The sequence below is a fragment of the Aulonocara sp. 'chitande type north' Nkhata Bay genome, linkage group LG22 (genome assembly GCF_057382095.1).
Source record: "Aulonocara sp. 'chitande type north' Nkhata Bay isolate Kocher_YH1m ecotype deep benthic linkage group LG22, A_spYH_male_GT1.1, whole genome shotgun sequence".
Lineage (NCBI taxonomy): Eukaryota > Metazoa > Chordata > Actinopteri > Cichliformes > Cichlidae > Aulonocara > Aulonocara sp. 'chitande type north' Nkhata Bay.
Genome location: NC_141364.1, coordinates 15,091,125 through 15,111,990, shown reverse-complemented (window position 1 = coordinate 15,111,990; position 20,866 = coordinate 15,091,125). Strand labels below are relative to the sequence as shown.

The following is a 20,866-nucleotide window of genomic DNA, read 5'->3' as shown; positions in this document are numbered from 1 at the left end:
CAACTACTTCAGCGACACATCTGGAACATAATCAGGCTTTGACGTTAAAGGAGAAATACTAAAATGGGGCGTTTTAAAGGATAAAAAGGCTTCCTGGTGCATCCTCTCAGAGTCTTGTGGGCAGCTCTTACCGCTTTACACGTGATAAGGTGCTGAGTGCTGTTGGAGGAGAGGAGGTCAGTGAGCACCTCCTCCACTCTGGCTGTGAGCCTCCTCTGCAGCTCCACCTTCAGGATGCTGTGACTGGTTTGGTGCTGACTGCAGGGCGAACATGTAAAATCCACTCTGCCTTGCTGACTTGAGAGCAGCCCAAAAAGCTCCTCTGCAAAGACAGAGAAGAAGAACTTCGTTTCTACACAGCAAGTTAACAGCAATCACATTTTATCTCCATAGTTTGGTCCTGTTTTATAAGTCACTCATTCAGAAAACAAGCTCATAACAGCCTTTATATATTTAGAAAACTTTCAGTTTTGATTAATTCACTGTTAAAATTTATTCATATTTATTTTGGTGAAGCCACCCAAGTTTATTCTCTGTCTCTATATCCACTCTTTAGGTTAGAAAAGTCTCAAATCAAGCCTTTAGAGCCAGAAACCAGAGCTTTCTTCTCACAGGGATTAGTTGTCTGTAATGTGATGTCATTATTTGAAATTGTGGCCTTATTAAAGTATGAGTATTCACCCTTGTAACTGATAGATGCATTACAACAATAAGAGGGGTGGAGGGGGTGGGGGTCTACTTTTAACAGCCTGAGAAAACATGAAATCCAACAAACAGTGAACAAAAACTGACTGAACTGAAAACTTTATGAGCGAAACTCACCTGAGATCCCTTCACATCTGTAATGAATCCAGTGGCTGCACTGCGAACACTGAAGCATCTGTGATGGTTGGATACTGTCTTCATAGCACTTGTGGCAGATAGTGCAGAAATGACCTGACGTAATGTAAACAGAAATCACAGACGAGTCACATCATCCATTTCAAGCATATTTACATACAAGTTCAACTCTCAGAAGTCTTACCTTTTTTGTGGAGTGAAGTGCAGTCAGGGCAGAGGTCCTGCTCGTGGTTCCACGTCAAGTCCCAGGTCTTTCCAGGAGTCACGCCGCAACTTTTACACCGAATGCACGACATACACACCTGCACAAAGACATATGTGATGTACGGTGTCATGAAATCGTCACATTTATCCTCAAATAAACTGAACATATTCCTAATTACTTTAAAGCTGTTAATGCATTTACCCAGGGGACGCTGGAGTTCATAGGTTTAGGGTATGTTGGTCCCAAGCATGAAGGGTGGTATGACGTTTGGCATCTCCTGCACTGCAGCACAGGCTGTGAAGGGACAAAAAAACAAAGGTATAATAATTATGGGTAAATACTCGACTATGATGTACACCAAAAATTGATAAATATGTAATTTAATTCAGATCTCGTGTGTAAAATAGTTAAGAAGCGTGGATAATGTTTGCAAACTTGTTTCTTCTTCTTGGGATATTATAAAGTCTCGCTACGCCTCATACACACCTTTGTGCTCTTGCTTCGACGTCCGCACACGTGGCAGAATTTGCAGCGCCTGCAGAACCAGTTTTCCTTGTTCTCCTCGAGGGGGCGCTCCTCAGGTGACAGGCAGAAACTGTGGAAAGGCTCACAGCAGATCTGACAGAAGATCATCTGATGGAAGTGGGAGGTAGAGGAGTTAAAAAAATAACAATAACAACATTCAGAATGCATATGAAATGTTTCTATTTTGTTTTTTGTCACATAACTGAAATGTAAAACAAGCCATTTGCGTGAGCACCCAAATAAGCAACTTGCATACTTTGCCAAACTAGTCAAGCTCAGCTTACCTCGTGTCGCCCTTTACTGGCGCAGAGCAGACAGACGGGCTGAGGCGTAGTTGGGACAGACGTGAGAACGCTGAGGCCGCCCATTAGCCACACATTCTGGACCGCACAGTCCTCCTAGTGGACAGACACCCAATAACAGCACAAACAAAGCAATCAGAGCCTCTTCTCCAGAGGTTTCCAGGTGCTACATTAGTTCACTAACCTGTATCAAGGTTATGAACATATGCCGGTTTGTAACAACTGAATGAGAGCATGGCTGATCATCCATATGCTGAAATAACAAACATTCCCCGCTGCCTTCTCCTCCCATTTACACAGCATGAAAATACTGATGTTTGTTTGAAAGCAAACTGTGAAAATGAACTTTTTCTCTCAGAGATATTTTCTCAGACCCCTAAACTGTATATAAAACATGGCAAGGAAAATTTAGTTTGACATTTGACCTTTTTTTATTTTTGTAAACTGAATATGCCTCATACTGTTTTTTCATATACACTGTTCTAAATTGAGCCATAACCTACAAAATGAAAATTAAAGAAAATCTGAAATCAGCAACTCAGACTATTAACTACAAATGTGTTTGCTGATGTCATACATGAAGTCAGCACTAAGGTCATTTTCCCAAAGATGATGCTTTCTATAAAAAATGACTTTCCAGTGTGTGACCAAAGCCCACAGATGTAACAACCACCTTACTTGAAGCTACACAAACTTAATAACCTGCAGTTTATGCAGACAGATGAAGATAGATGGATGCTTTATTATTCCTTTGCAGGAAATTATATGGCACGGCAGCTTCGACACAGATAACAGCACAAATCTGAAACCTCAAAGCAACATTAATTTATCATAAAGTTCTTAATAAATGTGGATAAAATCATATTATTGTGCATTAAGCAGTTGTATAGCAGCTGTTATGAAAAACCTCCTGAGGCATTCAGTCTGAGATCAGTTATATTTTACAGCTATGTGGGGATCTTAAGGTGGAATGAGCTCTCCTGAGAGAAAGCGATAACGGTGGTGCTGAAAGGTAACACTGTAGAGTAAATACAAACCCCAATGAGTTGTAAAGCAAACAGGCTGCTGAGACTCACCTTGAAGTCTACACGGATCTTGTACGTGTTCTGCGACAGGCCCTTTTGGGGAAATCCGTTAGTTAACCCTGTCGGGGTGTTCACTGACGTACACTCTGCAGGATTCTGGGAACGAAGGACAGAGTGTGGGTCAGTTGTTGGACAGTTTTGCAGCACTGTCTCTTTTACAGAAGAATCCGGCTTGTCCTCTTCAGCCTGCTCCAGTCGTCGCTCCTCCTGCTCGTCTTGTGCGTCCTCCTGTAATTCTGCGCCTGCACTGACAGTCTGAGGGGGGCCAGGCACAACTCTGCTCAGAGTTTTATCTGTCTTAGCTCTGTGCGTCTCTGTGTGCTCCACCTCAGACCCTGGACGCCCATGAGAGCACTGCTGTGATGAAACCTGAATCAGAGCTGAGTGTAGCGTGGACTGTGGATGCTGCTGAGGTGGTGATGACACATATTTGTTCGAATGCATGGCTGACTGCACCACGGACTGGGGCAAACGCTGCAAACGTAACAGCAAAGACTTCTGTGGCGAGTCTCTAATGGGATGAGGTGAAAGTGGAGAAGCAGGCTGTGTTTCAGGATGGGATATTTCTGGGGGACAGTTTGTAATGGGACATGACAAATGGGAAAAAGCAGGCTGTGTTGCAAGATGAGACAACTGTGGATGCGACTGTGCAATACACCGATCCACATCATCATGTTGGGGCGACTGCCGCAGCAAATACACAGCAGGAGACTGCAGGACAAAGTCAGGCAGACGGTATAAGTGTATTTGTAGCTGCCGCATTGGGGTCCAGGGTGGTCTGGGCTCAGGGAAAGTTTCTCTGGCCTCCATCTCTTCTGCGCTCTCCTGTGCCTGTGGAGGAGGGGACTGCCTAAGCCAACCAGCAAGAGATGTACCAAAGTTACACTGATAGTAGTGACATGCAGCGGCGGCAACCGGCAACAGCCAAAATGACAGAAAACGGAAGGAGCACTGCGACTTTTAGAAGACGGTTAGCCAGGAAGCAGCGTTTAAAGTGTATGCATTCAGTAGCGGTACAGAAACACACACAGAAGCGTTAACTGAGTATTAATACACACTATTTTAAGAGCTAGAAAAATCATAAACACAAAACTAAACAAATATTTTGGTGAAATTTAAATTAATCTGCTATAGAATGCACACAAACTAATAATTTATCTAACAAATCAGGTGTGTAAGATGGAATGCAGAATAAATAAAGGTCATTTCATAAATTATGGATTTGCATAGTTCCATCTCTACACTTGGGAATTCTATGAAATTAAAGAGATAATACACCTGTTGTGTCACATGCAAAAACCAACCCACTACCAAAAAATGGTTCATGCAACGAGCCACAGCAGCATAATCTGGCAGATTAGAGATAGCACAGCAAATACTCCTGCTGTAATGTCTACAAGTGCTGCCGGGTGCCACCCCCCACCCACAGTGCATCTCTGTGCATATAATCTGCTAAAAATAGGGCTACTAATTTGCAAAACATCAAATGCAGACAAGACAGGACTACACTTTAAGAATATCTGTTCTCAGCTTTATGGGGGAAGTGAGAGATTACAAAAAAATGCAGAAGTTTGAAGCAATGCAGAAGCAAAAACAATTTTTTTTACTGACAATAGACCATTCTTTCAAGCCAGCAGAACAAGATTTGAGAGGAACAATTTCGAAACTGACAGCTCTAGTTTGAAAATGTCAAATGCTAGTAAGAAGAAGCAAGCGGCATAACCAAGAATCATCTCAGCCCGAATAAAGACAAAGCAAACAGCCTTTTAGCTGTGAAGTCAGGGGTGGGAGGAGGCAATGCTGACTTTTTACACATTTGCTGTGTTGATTAAGGCAATCGCAGTCCCAGTTAAACTAAACACTTGACACAAAGAGGCTTCCGTCACTATTTACAAACTGCCGTACTGACTCCTGAATATTAGTTATTACCAATTTTAAAGAAGCACCTCTACGTTGAAGAAAATATTTGACTTTGGACAAAAGAATCTTCTTCAGCGTCTTCCTGCAGATATATATATATTTTTTTTAATTTTAAAAAACACCACCATTAAGACTCCAGAGAGTAAAACACGCATAACAGGGGGGGCATGACTTTCCTTCCCCATACCAACATCATACTTGGATAACAAGTTCACTAATGGTGCTAAATAAGACAATGATGTTGTTCTCAAACAGAATATCACTCACGGTGCTACCAAAAAAAAAAAAAAAAGCATGCTGTAGATTATCCCGAACGTAGCTTGATTGATCCATAATTTATGAAACAGACGGAGTACATGCAAAGGGTCTTATAAAAAGCTGGAAGTGAGAAACAGAAGATCAACGGGGCTACAAGACTTCTTTAAGGAATTTTTTATTCCAACAGACGTGGTTTAACTAAGAAACAGTGGAAAAAATGAAAAATGAAATTCAGAGCTGGACAAAAGCACCACTTGGAAATAAGTGTTTCAATTGTGACTTGAGGGTTAAATATTTAGTTAAATTATAGAGGAAAATTCATTTATTAATCAAATAAATGAATTGAGATAAGATAAGCTTTATTAATATTTAAAATAAGAAAAGAAAGAAAGAAAATTAAACACCTGTCTAGAAATACTGACAGGTATGAAGGTAAACTTTTCCAAACAGTACTGTTTGTCCCAGGCTCCATTAGGTGGTCTATTAGAGGCGGATTAGGGAAACATGTTTTTACCTTGTAAGCTTTGGTTCTGCTGCCAGCTCCTCTGGAAGGCAGCCGGCGATGCCTCCCTGCATCTGGGTCGTCTGCCGCTGATCCACCATCTTGAGAAGCAAGATCTCAAAAAAACAAACAAACAAACAAACAAAAAACAAACACAGATACACAAATCTAAGAAAAATTGCTGACACAAAAAAGGTTTCAAACAATATCAGGGCTCAGAGCAAGGAGGGATTCTGTGCTTCTAATATTTAGATTATTGGAGAATGCACAAAGAAATCATTCTTAAAAATTAACTGGGGAAACGGCCCAGGATGCACTTGGACCCGAGCCCCCGATGAGCTTTAGTGGTAAACTGACATATTTATTTCCATCTATTTATGAACTCCTTGAACTCAACAGCTCATATTCAAAGGTTTGTGTATATTCACTACATATCTTGCATATGTGCGTACTGTTATGATTTTTACGAATCATGTTTACCTCAACTAAGTTACCAACAGGGCAGTCAACATTACCTTAAAATTAGCTGGAAAATCAGAAATAACGAATCTGAACTGGAAAAACATCAACTTACAACTTCAGGGGCTCTGAGACTTGGAGTTAAAGTAATCGAGTAGATTTGGCATCTGCTCTCCTTTCAACCTGCTTGATGCATGCATGCTGCCAGAGGAAGGAGTACAAGCTACACAACTTTGTGCCGTGCGTTTTGATTTTCTTTTACCAAGTCTGTGGTGTAATATCAAGTTGCCAATTTCTGAGACATCTCAGCGTTATTATATTTTTAAATAGATAAGTTCCAGTTATCATGTAGATCAAAACTGCTATGAAATTAATTCAGGAATTGTTTTGGTGTTTCCGTGTGGCTCAGAGCCACAGCTGGAATTATGGAGAAAATATCACCAAAATTGCTTCACAATCATTAGCTGCTGACAAACAATATTAGGCGTTGTGATGATTTACATCATGCTGCGCCTGTTTTTCTGTGCGAGTCGTTCATGAAACGTTTATGCAGGATAAATATTTGCTTAAATAAAGAATGGAGTGAAATTCAGACTTGACACTCAGAGGCTTGTGTGCCAAAACCAAAGCTTTAGTTACCTTGATTGTTGGCAGCAGCTACATTTGGCTTTACTGTCGATTTATCTGTCCTGTCCTCTCCTTCTTCCTCGTCCTCCTCGTCTTCAGATTCTGATTTAAGCAGACTGCTGTAAGAGCGCGGTGTGATGTTACGCAGTGAATGCTTCCGGACTCCAAGCGCCATCGAGGACGTTCCCTCGGCCGGCTTTCCAGAAGTCCAGTTTGTATCGTCACTGCTTGTAACGGAGCCCAAAAACCCCTTCGCCTGGACTGAGAAAAAGAAGCCCCTTGATTAATTATGTACACAAGCTTTTAAACCGGAGTAGTCATTCAAACTTATTAGATTCAACTAAAAAATAAATGTATATCCAAAAATAAAAACATACCTTTAAATGGTTTCACAATCCGCGCCATCTTTGCTTTTTCAATCCGGTCACACTTCTTATATCTAGAAGGGGGAAAAAATGGAAAAACATAAGTGTGTGTCCAGGGCAAAGTTCAAGTGTACCCATCTATAAATGTGTTTAACTCAAAGAGTCAACTTGCCTTCATTAACTGAGTTCTTTAATATGCGTTACTGAAAAGAAATAAGTATTTTTTTATGTTTCATGTACAAGAAATTTCTAAATCTACAAGGTACACAGTATTTTAGGCACCAATTAAAACATGTAGCGCGGTTCATTTTTAATTTGTGGACCAAATATATGAATGATTTTCCGCAAACAGCTGGATAACTTGCCTTTACAGCAATAGTTTGGAGCTGTACTTATTCAGTCTGTGATGAGAACATGCAGCTTTCAGGCTGGCTTAGTTTAAATTAAATCAATATGTAATGGAAATCAAATTATCTTCTTGCAGTCAAACTCAGTGAGTATATGAAATTAGGGCCTATACAGCAGCCGTATCTAGCTTTGTTCAAGATGACATGCAACATTATTCCAGGTTACAGAGCTGGAACATACATATAAATGAAAATACAAGAGTTGAGTAAAATATATTTTATATATACATTTATATAGCCAGCTCCTTTAATGTGAGTGTTGGCAAATAATTCAAATGCCTTTTAAGCATTCAGTAAAACTTCATTAAGGGCTTATCTGTATATGAAAAAGGTCATGATTTTCATGTAAAGCACAATAATGCAAATCTGTGATGGGCTTCACTCACATGCAGCACTGCCTCTTGGTGTTTGGCCCCCCGAACTTGGGCTTATCCAGGCAGTTGATGCATTTGGCACAGTCCTCTTCCACCAAGCAGCCTTTGCAGCGTCCACAGCGCCTCGAACGCACTCCTCCACGAGTATATTGACTCAGCATCTTCCTTTTCCTGAACCTGTGGCCCTTGCCCCTCCCTCTCCTCCTGCGCTGGATGCTTTCCTGAGAGACAACCCACTGGGTCCTGCCCTGATCAGTGATGTCATCGTCATCATCTGCCACATCTGAAGGCGAGAGACAGAGAGGCCGGGTAAAAGAGCCATAGGACACATTTGCGTCACCATTATGTGCATGCGATGTGCTGGGGGTGACATCTTTGGACACCATATCTCACTATTCAGCCTGCAGATCTAACGTCTTCCACTCTATACTTAATGGACTGTTGTTTGGTTTGCACTTGTACAGCTACTCTCCTTTAACGACTGTCTGAAGAGTTGATAGACCAAGTGTGTGCACATCAAGGCAAACTTTTCTAATTCCTAACCCCCCCAAAAAGTGTTGCAAACAAGGGAAAAAACAAGGTCTGCACACCATTTCGCTCCATATTTTGTACCATGTCACCATTTCTGATTCCTATGATGACTGATTCTTTTGCAGGAATGCTAAATCGTGAATCATGTTTTAAACATACTTACATATAACTTGATTTTTTTCCTCCATGGATTCGCCTTTTCTGTTACATCCAAACATTTTTCTTTTTTTTTCTTTTTTTAAAGTTATATAAATCTTGTACAGGATTCTGTCTTGTATATCTTTCTGTAATGAATCCCTTGGATATTGCTTTGGTAATAGTCCACTGGACAATTGCATCCCTGCTTTTAAGAAATTAGTCACTTGCTGGATGTCACCAATTGATATCTAATTTCTTGTCATTATCCTACCATGAGATAGGCTGGTGCTTCCTGACCTATTTACTTATTTTTTAAATGGAGTATTTAATTTAGTTTTGGGTTTTCTTCCAATCAACTTTGCGTGACATTGTATTTTATTCAGAGGAAATTATATTAAAAAACTGTATTTATTATTATTATCATCCTTTGTTTATTTTAGCCATTGCAGCTCCCAGAGGAGGACTTCTGAACTCATCTGGCTTCCTCTTCAGAAACTTATTTCAATTTCTTCAATCAGACTTTCTTTCACACCACATCCAGCTGTGCATGCTTCTCTCTCTCTTACAAGAAACCTGGACCATCGTCTGGGTTTTTGCAAGAGAGGCTTCACTTCTTTCTCTTCGTCACCTCGAGGGAAACAGGTTTTGTTATTTGGAGAAATGAGGGCGTAGTGAGCCCGCTGTGGGAATTGTTGAGAATGTTTTGTAAGTCAAACAGTAATTTTGGACATATTTCAGTGTACATATTAGTGAATGAGACCCACTGCATTAATGGAGAAGCCCTCATCTTCTGTTGTTTTTGCAATCACATGTAGGGCGACAGCTATCAGTTGTTTTAGTAATCAAGTAATCTATCGATGACTCCATTGATTAATTGGATAAAAATAATTTTCTCTTATTAATGAGCAATTATAAATATTCAATAGAGAACAAAATCCAGGTTTTTCAGAGCTGCTCATTCTTGTTCATTTTAGAAATTACAGCATTTTAAAGTTTAACTGCATACAACAGCTGTAAAAAACAAACAAAAAACCAAACAAACAAAACAACAACAATTAAAGCTTTTGAGTGCATCTATGTGCCATATTAAAACTGAATTTTTTTCCCAAAGAAAACACTGTCTTAAACCAAAAATAAATATTTATAATCCCAAGGTCAGAGATCAAAGTCAAACAAACAACAGCCCACAGGTCAGCCACTGGCTACTCAGACTTTTACTGGCCCATGTACATTTTTACTGGCTTGTGAAAAATAAAACTGTTCATCTGCATATTTTGATGTCGCCTTACTGCAGATTTTTCTCTGTGTTAAACAAACACCGGTGGATTTTTCCCAGTAAATGTTTTAATGGTGATCACAGGAACAGTGATGTTGTTTGGACACTAGAAACAGGTTTTCTTTCATGTAACCTGAGCTCACCATCTCTGTACCGGCTTCACTTCTTTGCTCTCCTCGGTGTGTAAACAGACTCTGGCTCCAGCCTCATCATCACTGCTGCTGTTGTGTTGTCAATCTTTTTGACACATCGGCACGCTACAGAGCCACGTGTTGAACAAAACGTTGAAGCAAACAACGTGTGTCAATGATTTTTTTTCTTTTTTAAATAATCGAAACATTCGAATTACTCAATGAATTGTTGCAGCCCATATCTGGTGGCGATTGGTTTTTTTGTAGACCTGCTAACATGTTAGTCAACAGGTTACACTGATTTTTATCGATTAGTGCTGGTCTTTTGTCTCTTTAACAAACTTCCTGAGGATTACATTTTTTAAGAATTTAATTATTACTTGGAGCCAAACAGAGTACAGACCTTTCTTCCCTTTTGTCTGGAGAGGTGGAAATCTAAAGATGCTCTACAATAAAAATGAGGTGACTGGATGAAAACTGGAGACAAAATCCTTTATGGGTGGGAACTCCCTTATGTACGGTAACCCGTTTCAAACTTACAGGCATCCTCTTGAATCCCACAGTTGTATTATTTCAATGCTACTGCACACATTTGGAAAAAAAAAAAAAAGGAAAAATTACTTAGACGTGCGAACTTATTGAAATTTTAAATAAATAATGCATGAAGAAGCTTGTGAAAGGATCACTTTTTGGTCTAGATGTAGTGTTCAGTGAGTCCGTTTGTCAAACAGTACTTCCTCACCTCATACTGAGTGATGCTCACTTGACCAGTGTTGGGTATAGCTTTCCAACAGCGGTGGCTAATCTGTGTGTGACAAGAGATATTTTTGCTGGAAAATATTTTAGTTACAACTACATTGAGCTAAGAAAAAAAAGCATGTTTTACTTTTTTGCCTTACATGTTAATTTTTGCCAAAATGTATCAAAATTATGCTTCATAATTGTTTTTTTATTTAGGTTTTTTGTTTAGAAGTGCAGAAGCTTTGCTAGTCAGATTGGATCCGAATATTTTAGTTCATTTCATTATTAGAATTTCATTTTTAATAAAATAGCAGAGCACCTTTTGCCAAATCCGTGCAGACAACACTAATTACCCTACCCAACCTTAAAGCAGGGTTACATACAGTAGAGTCAATCTATATTACTACAGTCAGTTTGTGAATTAAATACTAATCCTGACTACTGCATGGCTGTAGTAACACCAACTATACATAAGCAGTAGCTGGTGGTGTAACCCTATAGGTACTGTGATGCAAAAAAACGTAAGAAGGATATAAAATCCAACATTTTCATATAACCTTTAATAGAAATTCATGATTCAAGTACCTCAAATTTCTTTCTCTATTTTTTTCTTGTTATGTTTCATAACCATAAAATATGATGGGATATCACAACAGCTCACTGGTGGCACAACAACAACAACAAGGTGACAAAGTTTCAAAACTTATCTGTGGAATCACCCTACTTTAATGTGTTGTACTCCCCCTTTTTTGCATTAGCTGACAGATGTGCAGACACCAGTTTATCCACATTGTGCTAATACTGGGCCAATATCATCCAAAATCCACTAAATTAACCTGAGTAAGTGGATGCTAAAATAATAACATGAGCCACTTGCCTCCTCCCAAACACTGCCACAGTAGTGGCAGTGTTTGCTGCAGGAGTGACGGAGTTGTCTGAAACTCCATAAAAAGGACTGAATAGGACTGTGGCAACAGTCCTCCTAACAGTGAGCACATTCAAAAACATTTGAACTGAAATAACTGCTACAAAACACAGCAGATACCATAAAATGCATTTGAATTCAGTCAATACTTAAGCCTTTGAGACTTAATACCTCCTATGGCTTTTTGGAAATTGATTTCAAAGCTTATTCTTTCATGACCTGTGGATATTCTTAAGGAAACTCTACTTTTAATATTTGTTTATTATTAGTTTCTGTCATTTCAACCATCCGAAAGGACTGAGAGACTCTGATCAAGCACATCAGCACCTTCAGTTTATTCTTCTCATGCCCGTAAAAAACCAAAGGCATGTATTTACTCATATATATATTGCTGTGCATCTCTCAAGGAAAGGACACGCACCTTTTTTCATGCAAAGTAAGTTTAGTTTGCATTTGTTTTGACCATAGACAGCAGAAAAACCAAACAGAGCTTCCAGCTCAGAAAAAAGTAAGCCAATGGGGAAGTGCCTTAAGCCTGTATTTTTTTAATAACAGCCACCAGGGGGCATTCTTTGTGGCTACAACTTTATTGGCTCAGTCATTCATTTCCTTTCATAATAATGGGGGGAAAAAATACATTGCTAAGCCCACTTTTTAAATGTTGGTTATTGTAAGCGTTACGAAAAAAAAGGGTTATCCAGGATAAGCTCACTAGTAAGTCTGTGGTTTCAAAGTCAGGTACTCCCTTTGATCATTATATCCAGTTACAGAACACCTAAAAAAAGGCTCACCTCAAACCAGTGAGTGACATTCATGGTAGCCATGTCCAGCTTTTACACAGTCTATGGTTTTGACACTTAAAATATAAACTGTGTCTCTTATACATTAACAGGGATAGGACTAAAAAACACTGAATAATATCTGAAGTGTCAGTCCCTCATTCTTTTCAAGCCTTAAATAAAAATTGCTGCACATACACAGTGCAGAGATATCTTTAAAGGAACGTTAACAACTCCATTCTTAAAAACTACACATGGAGGTGGACTGTACCTTCAGCTGCGGGAGAAAAGGTGATGCCCTCTCTCTCGTGAAGTGGCAGAGCGCTGAGTCTGGGAATGTCATCTGGCACCATGGCACGAGGCTGCCCCAAAGCCACAGCTGCTGCCCGGCACACGTGTTTGATCCTCGGACCACCAAGAGGCTGCTCCTGCATACAGAGACATACAAATTCAGTGAACTCAGGTAATATTTAGTTAATGAAAAATGATACCAGTATTGGCGATTAACAGAAAAGAAGAAGAAAGAAATGCACATTTATTACCTGACGAGCAACATCTTTGGGAGGCAGGCCAACTCTCCTCCTCCTCCTCCTTCCACTCACTGGCATTCGTGTTTCTCTAGAGCCCAACTGTTCAAACAAACAGGAAAATCAAGGTCTCATTTAAAAGATACTACGTCATTAGCTTCTCAAATAAATGGCTAAATCACAAGCATCACAACTGAAAAGCCCTAAGCTTCTGGCAGATGTCATATCAGTTTTATTGCTATTGGTCAGTAATCAGGACGGTCTACTGAACAGGTCCCGAACTGTGCTGCAAACATGTAAAATTAGGTGAGAACACTTCTTGAGTTTTTACTTCTCATTTTTCATGTTGATTGTTTCAGGGAATTGTTTTCATAATACAATAAATACAGAAACAATGTAAAAAGTGCCCATTAAAATTTTCCAGAGGTTTTTCTACAACTGACATCTGTTTAATGTGCTTTATCTGAACAATGCAAATAATATATTCAATTTGACTAGGTAACAAACAAATAATCAGAGAATTACAGCCTTGAAAAACCAAACATGTCAGTAATAAAAGATGGTTAAGTTATATATGTTTTGTATATATCACGTTTGTCACTGTATACAAATAAATTAGCACCTACCAAAGAGGTTTTGGACTTGCAAAGCAAGCAAACAAACAAAATGAAACAAACAGCAGAACTATTTTAAGTCAAATTTAATTCATTCATAAAGCTAAATCAGTAAAATACATGGAATTCTGTTAAGCGAGACTGTTTGGCACAATCACGCAAACATGCACAACGCCTGCTGTCAGCTTCTGGGAAAATCCTGTATAGGTATTGTTTTTTTACCTTCTCCTGGTAGGATATAAAGCAAAACTCTGATACAACGTGGGGGTAGTGCATCTACAACCTCTTTGCTGTCACCATTAAAACAAAAAACAAAGCAAAAGCAAAACCAGAGGAAAAATGTGCTCCAACAGGCATCAGACGACTGATTTAGACCTCTGCTGCACAACCTAAGTGTAACTTGTCGATGTTGTTGCTAGCGCTTATCTTTATATGTTAATTATCTTGTGGCCGTATCCTGGTGTTTTACATGCCACAACAGAAACAAATAAAATGCTGGTACTTTCCCCCAAACATATTCACACCTCAAGTTTTTTCTAATTCTCTGTATTTTCCCTGCGTCCACTCTCTCTTCAGGACTTTTCTGACATTCTTGAGTCTTTATATTGATGCTATGATTATTCTTCTTTATACTGAGGAGATGATGGTTATTCTCTCACCAATATATAGAATAGGAGGACTCAGTTACCCTGAACAGTTGAATCACAGTAACTGCAGGCAGCATAGACATGAAATGAGGGGCAACATAAAAAGACCATACGAGGGGCTCATTAAAAGAAACAGAGAGAATTTCTTACCTGTGACAACTTCAGCTGCTTCTGTTGATCAATCTTGATGAGCTGGACTTTGGCTTTTTTCAGCAGGTGGAGCATCCTCTTATTGGCTCCACTGAGACCTAGTCGATGGCTGGGCCCACTGACTTCTGGCCCCTCGCAACTGTCCGCTGTTACTTTTGGTGCTTCGACTGCGCCAAACCCCATTTGAAACAGGATAAAAAGTTGACTCCAATTAGAGGATTTACAAGCAAACACCTCTTCACTGAAGAATACAACTATACAGTGGAACAATCACATTTATTTTTATCTTTATGGAATATAATCCAAATTGCACTGATAAATAAACACTAACGTTTTAAATATTATACACCACAAGTTTTTCATAAATTATACAACTTATCCTTACTCTTGTTTCCTTTATCTCCATCTTCTGACGGCACTTGCGAGGGCGTTTCCACATCAGTGTTGACCACCACAGCTAGCTTCCTCACAACACCAGGTGAGTCCAACTCCTCCATCATGAGTTTGGACCTCCGTCTTTTCCTGACATGAGAGGTCAAACTGTCACCATCTTGTGCATAATCTCCATGAATGTCAGATGGTCCTTTCTTTTTCTCTGCCAGTTTTAACGTCAGTTTCTTGAGGTTCTTGTAGAACTCCAGGTGGCTCGTGCCTGGGCCGGGCTTTGAGATTCTTGACATGCCTGACGGGCTGTCAAAAAGAGATCTAGAGTCACTGTCCGACTGTAGCGATTTGCCTTCATAACCTGCCTCGAGAATGGATGCACTTGGTTTTCCATCCTCTTTCTGTTGACTTTTCAGCCATGTTGACAGGGGGCCCTTCGGAAAAGGAATCATTTCCTCATCCAAGAATCTCTTTGGAGCTTTAATCACTCGGGAAGACCGTCCACTCGTTAATGGAGTGCAGGAGTTACTGGAGCTCTGGCCTAGTTCCTCTGAAAATGGCTTTGCCTTATTCTCCGATGGAGTAACATTCTGATCTTGGATCAGCAGCTCGTTGCCATCCTGTGTGTCTGTGGCTGGAATGGGTTCTGGCTCGTAGGTATAAAAAACACGCCTAGTACGAGGACGACCGAGTTTTGGCCCCTTAATGAGTGGAAGACTTTTTGTCTTCCTCCTGTAGCCAAACACAGATTTGCGCTGATGTCTTCTGTGTGCTCTTTTTTCAACAACATCTGCAGCCTCACACTCAAGGGGCATCGCCGCCTCTACCCCGCTCTGGGCGCCAGCCTCAGCTCCAGCCTCAGGAGAGGCACCCATACCTTTAGCAAACCTCTTCTTTTGTCGTTTCTGAAAAGATGCAAACGGCAAAGGCATCAGATGAGATGTGCGTCGAGGCTGCCCAATTTCAAAACCCTTGACGCGTTTCATAGACCTCCGCGTCAGGGACTGGTCCCTATCCGAGTCCTCTGACACCTCGCCTTCTTCTTTGATCCTCCTTCGAGCTCTTTCTGTGCCTTTAACTGCTGCCGTCACAGCATTTGCTGACTTGCCTTGCTTGGTGCCACCAGCTGAGGTAGCAGCTGCTTGATTTAACACGCCTGAATGTGCCGTTTCTCCTGCTTTTCTGAAAATATCAGGTGATTTTGTACCACTCTGTGTACCTGAGGCCTGCTTGTCTGCATGTTTGGCTTTTGCAGTGAGAGCTACCTGCTTTCCCTGTAGTTTGATTACATGCTTTGGTATTTCCTTCTCTTTTTCTTCGCTCTCTTTACCATCCAAGTCTTCTTTAGGAACTCTTGGTACAATTTTTCCAATCAGACCTGGCTTTGAGGTCTTGGGTATAATTTTTCCAATAAGAGGCTTTGCTTCTTGTGATTGATCCAAAACATGAGGAGACTTTTTTTGGCTGAGTGACGAATGAGAAACAGCAGCAGAAGCCTTTTGTGGACGAACTGTTGTCATCCCAAATCCAGTGAACTCATCCTCCTGGAATAAAGCAGATAAAGTACAATTTTTGAGTTGTATAAAAAAAAAAGCATTTGGACAAGAAGTCATGTTAGAATTTCTTGATCTCTGTGACCTTGGCAGACAGCACTGAAAAATTGCATGCATACTTGCTACCTACAATTTCTCATTTTTTATGATAATATGTTAAAATATATCCAACAATATATAATACCGTAATTGTCGGGCTATAAGCCGCTACTTTTTGCACAAGCTTTGAACCCTGCGGCTTTTAGTCAGGTGCGGCTTTTCTATAGATTGTCCATGATTTTTGTGATATCGTAAGACGATTTGTTTTGTTTGTTCCGCTGTTGTACGGCACTACGTTGCCTGGCGGAAGGATCGGGGTTCAAGAGTGGTATGTTGGTCACATGTCCATCCGCCAGGCAACATAGTGCCGTACAAGTAGCGCGAAAAACAAACTTCAAAGTAGCGCTATGCGTTCAGCGGGAGTCGTGGATGACGAGCGGCGATAAACTTGCGAAAAGCAAGTTGTGCTCAACTCTACCGGTGGATTCTGACAGCGTGGAAAAGTGTGCAAACATCCACGATCACCAACGGATTTCGAAGGGCTGGACTGCTGCATGATGAAGAGGAGGACACCGCCACGGCCCTTCAGAGGGTGTTCGACTGACAATGACAATGAGGATTATCTTTGGTTTTGAAAGTGACAACGAAGGAAAGAAGCTGAGAGTGGATGACGAAGCCATCCTGAGCCTGTTCGTTTCCGACACTGGAGAAGAGGACTTTGGTGGTTTTAGTGCGCAGGAAGATGGTGGTGAATGACTGACTTTTCTTCTTGTTAAAGCCGTGTCACTGCACCTGAGCCTAAAAGGTAGTCTGAATCTATTTTTCTGGTGTGCTGTAGGTTACTGTTATGTACTACATTTGTTACTCATTTATGAAGCACAGCACATGTGCAAATATGTACCCATAACTTGATTTTCAAAATATTAATAAAAGGGGTGTGTCTCCAAACAGCCATCTCTTTCCTGACAATTCGCTTTGTGCATATTCTCTTACATATGATAAGTCAATATTGAAACACCTGCGGCTTTTGGTCAGGTGCGGCTAATGTATGTACAAAACAGGATTTTCCCCTGATTTTAGCTTGTGCGGCTAATATTCAGGTGCGCTTTGTAGTCCGGGAAATACGGTAAATAAGAAATGAAAAAATGAAGAGAGAAACTGATTTTTATTTTCCCACAGTGACTGTGCTGGCTCCAAAAACAGCAGCCACTGTGTATAAAACAGTTAAATATGGCATAAACAGACTTAAAGTGGAATCTTACTTGGAGCAGGAAAGACTGCTGCAGAAGCATCTTGTTGCATTTTATTTTATTCTGGGTGCTCAACCTCACTCTGCTTCCATAGCAAGCTATGCAAGCTAAGCTAAACTACCAAAGTGACAGTCAGAGCTGTCACTTACCTGTCACAACAAATCGCTTCACGTGGAAATCCCACAACACCTCTACGTAATCTGTAGTGGCCACAGATTAGCTTAAGAACCTGTAATGTAATATTTACAGTTACAAAAAAGAGCTTCCTGAGAACTTTTCATTTTAAAAAATGTGGTGTAAAATACAGGGATAACACAACCCCTAATTTTGAATTTTTTTTGAAAATAGATCTGATTTACATCAGCTTATCAAGTGCTTCTCACTGTTCCCCACTCTGGATTTAAACTTTGAGGACAGGTGCACTCTCTGTGTTTGCACCTTGTTTTTATTTATTGGCATTTGAGTCTGTTTGATTCGCTCACTGATATCTTGTGTGCCACGACTGTATGTGTTTACCTACTAACATGTATTTGACTTATTTCTTATGTTTTTTAACCATTCTAGCCTTTGTACAGCACTTTAGTCAATTTCAGCCGTTTTTAAATGTGCTTTATAAATACACCCGAGTTTCAGTTTGACTTTGAACTTCTAAAGACAACAACAGGTGCCTGATACTGCATACCTCTGCAAAGGCTATGCATCAGTCCCTAGATACTTGGATTCTAATGTTTTAGCAGCAAGACAATTTCAGACATTTATTTCTTATTGCATTCTTTTTCTTCCCTCTAAGATATGATGCAAAATTTCACATTTCTCCAATACTACAATTTTAAAAAAAAACTATAATAATATTCTGTTCATAACCTTTCAATTTGTTTTAATCCTGCCAACAACCACACACATTAAACCAATCACAGAATGCCTTTGGCTATAATAATATGAAAATTAATTAAATGAGACCATTCAAAGAGCTTTCAGTATTCAGTTTCAAACAGTGAACAGCAGGTTTCAGCAGGCACTTGGGTTTCTCTGAATGTGACTGGGTGTTATCTGTTTAAGCCCAACTGAAGTTTCAGAACTTAAATTGCACACAGTCCACAACATCCAGAGACAGAGATGAAAAAGACTGCATCACCTTCTCACCACTTTCTGTTTCCACCATTTAAAGCTCAGGTATTCTGTTGAAAGTACAATCTAAGACCAGCACTGCTCGCTACTCTTACTCCTCCGTTGCATCAGAGCGCTGTAGATTGGATGTGCCAAATGAAAAGTCTGTCAATCTGTTAGTCAACCATAATGACTTGGGCCCATTCACTCCCTTTACACATTCTAATCTGTAGCTAGATATGCTGCAATATCATCTCAATAATGGAATAGGTTCTGGGCAATTTGAACCCTATTCTTCCCTGAAAAAAAAAAATTTATATTCACTTATTAAAAACATAAAGGCAAACTCTCTTCGCAACAGCATCTTAAGTAGAGTTTGGAGTTAATGCACATTTCTACCGCTGATGCAAAGGTTGCATTAAAGTGAAAGAAACCTCAAACAAGCAGTTACTCACATCCATCTTTACACTCAGAATAAGAGTCTACAGATTTATCACCACTGAAACTCCCCTAACGATATCTATTCTATAACTGCAGTATACATGAGTGTTAGAGATACTCCAGTTGAGCACCAGCACCCACAAGCTTTATTATGAGCCATGTGACCCTGTTACAGTCCAGCCTAAAGGGATTGCATCAGTGAAGTCTGACTGATTGCAGACATTAAAGCTCCTGTGATTAGATCTGATATATGAGATTATATTATTATCACAATCCAGCCTGACAGGGGCTAAAAAGAGGCCACTAATAAGAACAGTGGAAGTATAAACACATTATGTAGAGTAAAAGTCTTCACATTACCCATCAGCTGGATGGATCTGAAAAAGTACAATGAAAATGCTACCAAGACTTCATCCTTACCATTTAATTGAATCACAACAACAATCATCCCAAAGGGCTTTATACTGTAAGCTAAAGACCCTAAAATGTTATAAAGAAACCCCAAAAAATCAGATGATGCCTTATGAGCAAGCACTCGGAGACAATGGGAAGGAAAAACTCCCTTTTAACAAGATCCTCCAACAGATCCAGACTAACTGAGGGGCAGTAATCCACTGAGACAGCTGTGGGTGATGGGTAAGAGAAGAGAGCAGAGAGAGACATGACAAAGGACAAGCTATGGGAAAGAGAGGGCCAAGTTTAATAATTACTAATGATTAAATGCAGTAGTGGTGTATAAATACACAGAGTGAAAAGAGCTGAGTGAAGAGGAAACCCTCAGTCATCGTGGAAAACCCCCCACAGCATAAGCCTAGTGCCGCATACCTAATGGACGTTTCAGGGTCACTTTTGCCAGTCATGACTGTATGCTTTATGCAAAAGCAAAGTTTTAAATCTTGAAAGTAGCGAGAGGTGCAGAAGGGCCTGATACCTTAATGCTCTGCCTCCCTTTCTAGTTTTAAAAACTATGAAACACAAGTAAGCACTTTTACCATGAGGTCATAAATATGAAGGGATCTGATTATTCTAGATTTTGTATGTGAGGAAAATTATTTTTACAATTCTGTCCATGCACCTCTGAAGTACGTGAAACAGATGATCAGAAACAAATGTATCCAATCTTCGATCAAAATTTCTTTAAGAATGCATTTTATTAAAGGCTAAGGAGCTTGGAAAGAAAAGCATCTGGACTTCTTTACGTTGCTTGAAGACGTTTCACCTCTCATCTGAGAACCTTCACAGACCATTTTATTAAAGTTAATTCTTAATGTCACGTGAAATGTCAAATGCAAGTAAACAAAGAAAGCATCTTTTGTCGAAGCAATGTGATTTTTCTTGCAAATCCTCTGGTGCAACATGTAGAGAAAACCTACTTCTGGCGGTTTAATCATTAACTTACATACGAACATGGAAAGAAGGCTGAGGGTGGTCGTAATGAGCGTTTTGTAAACAAAGACTGCTCACATTTAGTACTGGGCTTTCTTTTTGTTTAAGCCTGGTTCCCTATGTATAATATATAATTATACTGCCGAGTTTCCGTTTATTTCTCTTCCTGTAGCATCTCACGTTAGTCTTACGTTCAAAACAGCGAACGGGTCAGCTGACCTCTCTGACGTGGAGAGTACCGTCCCCAAAGTCAGGAGCGGTGGCGGCGGCTGTTAACTACGACAAGATTAGCGGCACAGGGTGGGAACTTCAACTCACAAACCGTGTCGAGGGAGGGAAAAAAAAAACAAAGACATCTACAGGCTTCCACAACAACAA

The 20,866-nt window shown here is 40.0% G+C and overlaps 1 protein-coding gene across 2 annotated transcripts in view; it reads right to left on the bottom strand.

The window, feature by feature from the left end:
- kmt2ba (lysine (K)-specific methyltransferase 2Ba) overlaps positions 1–20,866 on the bottom strand; it is a 35,207-nt gene that overhangs the window by 13,512 nt on the left and 829 nt on the right. The window contains exons 2-16 of one of the 2 annotated variants that reach the window (XM_086281374.1): positions 14,714–16,256; positions 14,329–14,495; positions 12,933–13,019; positions 12,662–12,818; positions 7,882–8,152; positions 7,101–7,162; positions 6,736–6,984; positions 5,650–5,753; positions 2,949–3,788; positions 1,855–1,968; positions 1,532–1,678; positions 1,247–1,339; positions 1,025–1,142; positions 823–936; positions 132–322 (exon numbers count right to left, since the gene is read on the bottom strand). In XM_086281374.1, coding sequence (XP_086137500.1) covers positions 132–322; positions 823–936; positions 1,025–1,142; positions 1,247–1,339; positions 1,532–1,678; positions 1,855–1,968; positions 2,949–3,788; positions 5,650–5,753; positions 6,736–6,984; positions 7,101–7,162; positions 7,882–8,152; positions 12,662–12,818; positions 12,933–13,019; positions 14,329–14,495; positions 14,714–16,256 — 4,257 coding nt within the window. The remainder of the gene's footprint in view (positions 1–131; positions 323–822; positions 937–1,024; positions 1,143–1,246; positions 1,340–1,531; positions 1,679–1,854; positions 1,969–2,948; positions 3,789–5,649; positions 5,754–6,735; positions 6,985–7,100; positions 7,163–7,881; positions 8,153–12,661; positions 12,819–12,932; positions 13,020–14,328; positions 14,496–14,713; positions 16,257–20,866) is intronic. The other variant, XM_086281375.1, reaches the window with a different exon arrangement.